Source organism: Sinocyclocheilus rhinocerous, unplaced genomic scaffold, assembly GCF_001515625.1.
Source record: "Sinocyclocheilus rhinocerous isolate Xijiao unplaced genomic scaffold, SAMN03320098_v1.1 scaffold942, whole genome shotgun sequence".
Taxonomy (NCBI): Eukaryota; Metazoa; Chordata; class Actinopteri; order Cypriniformes; family Cyprinidae; genus Sinocyclocheilus; species Sinocyclocheilus rhinocerous.
Window position 1 is genome coordinate 470,318 of NW_015627890.1, and position 7,623 is coordinate 477,940.

Genomic DNA, 7,623 nt, shown 5'->3' on the forward strand with positions numbered 1-7,623 from the left:
TTTTTATGGAACTTGCATTTTAAACTATTACATATTTTATAATATTATATTTTTATAATATTAATTTCATATTTTATAATATTCATTCATATAATATTATTATAAAGTTAAAAATCTTATAACAAACAACAACATTTTATTTTGTTGTATTTTTCTTTTTTTATATTTTATTTTATGAACAAACTAGAAGCAAAGCCTTCCATTATTTATACCTTCTTGACTATGCTTAAAATTTTTATCAGTTACTGCTTGTTGCTCAATACGAGTTATTTCATGGCAATATAATATATCAAGTATAACCCTGAGTTAAAATGTTGCATAATGTTTGAAACATGTATTGGTGCATATTGTTGTTGAACTTCCTTTTTTAAATAGTAGGGAGTACACAGTACTGCACAGTATCTTTTTGTTTCTTTCTTTCTTTTACTAGTGATTGACCAATATGACAGATATTTTTACATTTACTATTTATTGTAGGGTTGCACGATTATGACAAAAATCATAATTGTCTATTATTCCCTTGAAATTGTAATTGCGATTGTTAATTACGATTATCACAATTTACATTGAATGATGTTTATACTATTGTTTGATGCAACTGCGTGCCGTATTTTTATATGAAAATAAACAACTGAAAACACTCTTAACTGGAAAAACTCTTAGTGCTTTTCTATAGTATTAAGCCTCAAATGTCAACTATGCATCAGATTGGTTTCTTCTTTAAATTATAAAGTAAAAATATGAATGGTATTATAATGTTATACTAAAACTAAAATTAAAATAATGGGAAAAACCCTTAAGATAACATGTAGAAAGAAAAAAACGCATTTTAAGCATGCAGAATAACATAAGTGGACTTTGAATGATTAATTGCCGCTTTGAACGATTACGTAATTGTGGCATCCATAATTGTAATCGCGATTAGAAATTTGATTAATTGTGCAGCCCTACTGACAATTTCCAGTACGGTTTAATAATTGCATTGTGTTGTCACGTGGCACCTGCTGCTTTACTCTACACTGGTCAGAATGAACTAATCACAGACCCAGAGTCCTGAATACGGCATATTTAAACTACTTTACAGATTGTTGGGGCTGATTTCTGTCTTTTGTAATGAATATGCTGAAAAGATTATAAATTATAGTGTACAAAAAAACCGTGTTGAGATTAGAATGAGGTTCTAAAGGAGATTTATGTATATGAACTGCACCCCCTGGAGGAAACAAAAACGTTTACCAGAGACCTTGCTAATAAAGAGATTAAACACAAAAGTGCACTGATAATTTATTGTGAATGAATGAGAACATGTAACGTAATACATATACTTTATTGTATTGCTATATGTATTGTCAAGTATATTAATAATCATTCAAATAAATATGATATAAATAAAATCATATAATTACATCACCTTAAGCATTGAAACTATGTAAAAATATAAAAACCCAGTTAAAATTGTTTTTAATTCTTTAAAAAAAAAATCTTATTCAATAGATGACTATTTGACTAAAAAACTAGATCCTGGTCTGTCGTCTCACACACTGGTTGATGCTGATGTAACTTGAAGTTCTAGCTCAACACCTTTTAATAAACAAAAGTCTTAAAATTATTATGCAATCAAAATGTACCGTATATACTTAATCATTAGTCTTTCTTTCTAGTCTTCATTAGTAAATTATTAAACCCATTAGTATTATTAAAATTCAGTTTCTCTTGACCATATGTAACATTACAGAAGTAAAATTGTGAACAGCATTTCATGTTGATTCTGTCCTCTATCTATATGAAAGCAACTCATAATGTCAGACTTACCCTCAAGATCATTTTTAAGCTGTTGAGCTGCTGCCCTCAGTTCGTTCGCAACATGTGGAAACTCTTCCTCAATCTCCTGGAACTGTTGTAACGACAGGGAGAAAAGGCTGCAGGCGGTCAGAGCAGAAACTGTGGCCAACTGCCTTCCGCCGAACAGGAAGCTGATCTCTGCAGAAACACACAATGTCTTAAAATGGTGATTATGAGGCTGGTTACTCCCGTTTGAAACACGTGGGAGTTTCGCAGCAAAGATCATCTCACTGAGAACCATTTGTGACCCTGGACCACAAAACCAGTCAATTTTTTGAAATTGAGATTTGTACGTCATCTGAAAGCTGAATAAACAAGCTTTCCATTGATGTATGGATGTATGTTAGGATAGGACAATATTTGGCCGAGATGCAACTATTTGAAAATCTGGAATCTGAGGGTTATTGAGAAAATCGCCTTTAAAGTTGTCCAAATGAAGTTCTTAGCAATGCATATTACTAATCAAAAATTAAGTTTTGCTTCATGGAACATGATCTTTACTTAATATCTTAATGATTTTTGGCATAAAAGAAAAATTTATCATTTTGACCCATACAATGTATTTATGGCTATTGCTACAAATATACCCCAGCGACTTAAGACTGCTTGTGTGCTCCAGGGTCACATTTGGTAGAGCCGTGGACCTTGATATCTCTCAATAATAAATAAGATCATCTTTGAACTAATCACTGGCCCTGGGTCCGAATATACCTACTTCCCTTCTATACAGTATGTGAAAAGAGTAATATGTCTGAAATGATAGTAGCTATTCAGAAAACAGCAGGTGAAATGTATCCGAATGACCTGCTACTTCCTGAGAGCAAGTGACACGCTTTCCGATGGACACTTTACAACATGTCCAGATATCATTCATAATAACACACACTACTATATCGAATGTACTTTTTAATGGTCACAAAATAACACACACTACTATATCGAATGTACTTTTTAATGGTCACAAAATAATTACTTGTTCTTTTTGGACGCAGCTTAGATTTGCTGAAATTTGTCAGGTTTGAAAGAAAGAAAGAAGAACGGTTTTGATTGTAAGTGTTTACTGAATTTCTGATTATCATCACCATTATATGAATTATTTTGTTTTTTTCATGCACCAGTCTAATGTTGTTCTAATATCTTTCAGATAGAACCATGGCTAAATGGCACATCAAATGGTCACTTTACGTTCTCTTTCAAGGCCAGAACTGAAATGTGGACCCGCCTTGACTTCTCACTGAATCATACTCCAGCAGGTTTCTCATGCATCACCTCCAAAATGTTCTCCATCGTGCAGCTCCATTTGAAAGGATTCGTTCTTCACGAGCACCTGGCCGTGCTCGATGAAGAACATGTGGTCAGCTTGAGCGTTTTGATGAATGATGATGTCTCCTGTGTTGAATAACTCGTACTCCAACTTCACCAAGATGGCTTCGGTGAATTCTCTATCATGCTTTATGAACATGGAGCCTTTGCTCAGCAGGTTGGGACACATATCTGCCATAATATCCTTTGAAAGAGAAAACAGAACACTATTAAAATGATTTCTATATAAAAACAGATTCTTTTGTTTTTTGAGTAAACCAGTGAGCGTGACCCTGAGGTACAGACCGTTGCTTATTTCTATGCACATATGAATGAATTAGAAACCTTTCTCAGCCGTTTTGACACCAGGTCAAGGATATTCTTCTTATCATACTGCCACTTGTACTGGGCAGTGGTGCGTTGGCGCAACGCCCTGGGCAGCTTTTTGAACATTTTGGAGGATTGTAGCTGGCTGATCTGTAATATTCATATGTCATGCTTTTAATTCATGTATTTATTTTGTTGAATAAATATCTGCTTTAGTTTTAAACTCTTACAAAATCACTTAAGAGCACCTTTTTCTTGTATTCATTGCCAGTCGCAGACATGCTCCCCACAGTTGTAATCAAGCAGGCAATAAGAGCGAAACACATTAAATATCCAACCACCATGCTAACAACAGCTGTCCACCGTTCCGCCATGCCTAAAAAACAAAAGGGAATCACTTGAACTCCATTTAAACGCTCATGCAAAACCTGATTCCGCAAAGGTACCAGTGCATTTGTTGCTATTTTCATCCCTAATCCTGATAGTAAAATTCCACAATTAAAGTGTTTTCAGGAGTTCTTCTTCTGCACCAAAAATTAAATGATCTTTTCTCAAAATTGCTCAGTGTTGAAAGAATGTTGTGTGACATACGTGTTGGCGATTGAATTGAATTAGTTGAAATCCAGGCCAACTGAGAGAAAGCTCTGAAGGAAGAATAGGAGTATTTTTCCCCAATTGAGGCATTCTGCAAAACATAACGAATGGTAAGCATCACATCAATAAATGCCTGCATACGAACAATACAATTCGAGACATACCTTGATATTCTCTTGCATGACCCAGCAGTCTTGGGGAAATTCGTCCAGCAGAGATATGAAGTACTGAACACATGTGTTCCAGTGCCAAATGAGGATCTTCAACAGGAACACGAAAAACACCCTGAAAAACCTCTTGACTTCTTCAAGCTGTATGTCAGTGACCTAGAATGACCGATAACATAGACAATGTCAGAACTTAAAGTCTCATTAGAACTGTAAGGGTGTACAAAATACAACCTGTTGCTTGTTGGTTTATTGGAAAAATGCGAGACAATACCACAAAAAATGATATCTACTGTATTGAACTATGAGATTGTCAGTTAGAGTGGTCAAGAATCCTTTCACCTAATAAATAAAAATAAACTATTTTAGGCTGTTCTTGTTCTTTATTCAAACCTATTTTTATTCAGTTGATTTATATAGCACTTTGCATTGTACATCACTCTAATAATATCTTAAAGCGGTCATATGATGCGATTTCAATTTTTCCTTTCTCTTTGGAGTGTTACAAGCTCTTGGTGCATAAAGAAATGTCATAATTTAGCATTTAAAAAAAAAAATCTTAATTTATTTTATTTCATTCTTTTTTCGCCCCAGCAAGCAAAGGCGACTGTGGCAGGGAAGCTGTTTTCTGGCTATCCATTGTGAAAAACACAGTACTGCCATTGATAATTTCCTGCATGCACATATGTGATACTGCAACTTACACTTTCCAATTCAAAGCAGAATCTCAGAAGCTTCGGCACACGGAGTAAACGGATCATACTGAAAATCCTCGCAAACATGAGTATCCGCACCAGCTTTGAAGCCATCAGTACATCAGTGTCAGCGTGATAAAAGTGCTCCTGTGGTAAATTAGACGTGCTTTCATTGGAGGTTGTACTGTGAGAAGTTAATTAAGTAGGCCTATCTCTACAATTTGATCAGTGTGAGCGACATTAACTTCATGAATAAAATTACCACAATAACAATGATAATGTCAACCGGAAAGGCAGCAACCACATCCGGACCAAACCAACTTCTGAAATACTCCTTTCTTATTATTTTTGGATCCAGGATGGCCTAGACAGAAACAGGTCTGCAGTGTATTAATTTTAATAGCCAACAATAATATAGAGGCAACGAGGACACATTCCTACCTGACCGTCGTCACTGAAAATACCCATTTGAAAATTTATGGCAACATCAAGGCAAAACATGGTGTCTGAGAATATATTGAAGGTCACCCAGTATATGTGGCCACTATCTTGCATATCCTCAGAAAATGCCATGTCTAGAGGAATTGTTATAAGGTTCACGAATGTTAAGATCACCATAAACATAAGATAGTAATGCCTGTAAGACAGAAAAAAGCAAACACATTTTTAAGGATCAATGTGATGGCATTAATGAAACAATGACATGCATGCTCAACATGGTATTTATTTACTTCGTTATTTATTTAGTGATAATGCCATACCATGCAAATTACTTAGTATATGAATATGGTGATCATTTAGTAGCCTACCAAATATAAAAGTATCATTAGGAGCAATTGCAACATGTGGTCAGCATTTATAAACATTTAAAACAGCATCTATATACATCATAAACGTAATTTCATTTGCAAGTGTAACATTTTTCATTCAATCGTAGCATTTTACATTATTTACATTCCAATTGAATAACGTTTATTAAACATACAAATGTCAAATGTATTTAAATGATAACTTTAATACGATATTATACAAATATTTGTTCAGTGTAGCATTATGTCATGCATGTTCAGTGTTAATAACATAGAAATAAAAATAGAGGGCATGATTTTTTATTATTTATTTATTTAGTAATAATGCCATACCATGCAAATAATATGATATAAGTTATTAATATGGTGATAATTTAGTAGCCTACCCCTACCATATATAAAAGTATCATTAGTATCAATTGCAACATTTGCATTTGCAATAAACATTTATTTACAGCAGCATTTGCATTTATATACATTATAAAAGTAATTTCAATAGCAAGTGTATCATTTTTTCATTCTATCCTAACATTTTACATGATTTACATTCCAATAATTTTTTATTTATTTTGAAAACCCTCAAACAATCACACTTCTAATTAGCATATGCTAAATAATCTGAAATTGATTGAGTTTGATTAAGAAGTTTAATGAACAATGTCACGATACTAGTTTACTTGAGAGAGACTAGTTAAGTTACCTGCCGCGACTCCGGGGATGAACCACCCATCGGTAAGTTTGAACTTCCTTTTTCTCTTCATTATCGTTCCCTTCAATGTACATTGGCCGTCTTACTTTTAGGACATCTTTAAGGCTCGAAAATCGTGTTTTTATCGGACCACTTGAGTTATTTACACTCATCTCGACTGAGCAGCTCATCAGCAGACCGCGGTTACGGTTAATTCGTTATATTTGTTATTTATGTTTGAATGTTAAAGTGGCGCGAATCGGCGCGTGACGGCAGAGCTACTGCTTTCGTTTATTTAATTGAGTTGATTGGACCGATTAATTCACACATCGCTATATTTATGAATAAATGGTAAAGACAAACTATAATAAACGACAGTTTTGAACTGTAAGACATTTGTGCCGTCAGTCACTCATATTTAACACGTAAGTAGCCTAAACGAGGCGATTTTTTTATTTAACGTTATATCCTCCTGAGAACCATAAAAAAGTTTTGTGAATTTTGTTGGTTTTTTATGTCATTAAATTGGTTGTAGCATAAGAAACAAATGGAGAAAAAACAGTTTTGACAGAAAAAAGACATGAAAAGGCATGTGTAGGCAAAAAAAAAAAAAAGTTTTATTTTTTTCATTCACCAATCAGTTTTTAAATTTCAGGCCATTTTTAACCAAACTTTGTACAAAGATGATTCTTTGTTGGCATGATTTTTTATTATTTATTTATTTAGTAATAACGCCATACCATGCAAATAATATGATATAAGTTATTAATATGGTGATAATTTAGTAGCCTACGCCTACCATATATAAAAGTATCATTAGTATCAATTGCAACATTTGCATTTGCAATAAACATTTATTTACAGCAGCATTTGCATTTATATACATTATAAAAGTAATTTCAATAGCAAGTGTATCATTTTTTCATTCTATCCTAACATTTTACATGATTTACATTCCAATAATTTTTTATTTATTTTGAAAACCCACAAACAATCACACTTCTAATTAGCATATGCTAAATAATCTGAAATTGATTGAGTTTGACCAAACTTTGTACAAAGATGATTCTTTGTGATGAAAGATAAAACAATGATTTGATATACTATTTTACTTTATGGAATATGTGTGTAAAATATCCATAAACTGGTATTCCCATTCTATACAATGTATCTATACATTGCATCTAATTTGCATATTA

The 7,623-nt window shown here is 33.2% G+C and overlaps 1 protein-coding gene across 1 annotated transcript; it reads right to left on the minus strand.

Annotated features, from left to right (window-relative positions):
* Positions 1 to 1,496: 1,496 nt before the first annotated feature.
* On the minus strand, positions 1,497 to 6,612 carry LOC107736325 (potassium/sodium hyperpolarization-activated cyclic nucleotide-gated channel 1-like). The gene is made up of 11 exons (XM_016547771.1): positions 6,437 to 6,612; positions 5,369 to 5,564; positions 5,190 to 5,291; positions 4,937 to 5,074; positions 4,230 to 4,391; positions 4,063 to 4,156; positions 3,720 to 3,847; positions 3,490 to 3,621; positions 3,112 to 3,349; positions 1,813 to 1,980; positions 1,497 to 1,581 (listed from the first exon to the last, which is right to left on the minus strand). Exons 1-11 carry the CDS (start codon positions 6,595 to 6,597, stop codon positions 1,535 to 1,537), a joined length of 1,566 nt encoding a protein of 521 aa, XP_016403257.1. The 5' UTR covers positions 6,598 to 6,612; the 3' UTR covers positions 1,497 to 1,534.
* Positions 6,613 to 7,623: the final 1,011 nt, after the last annotated feature.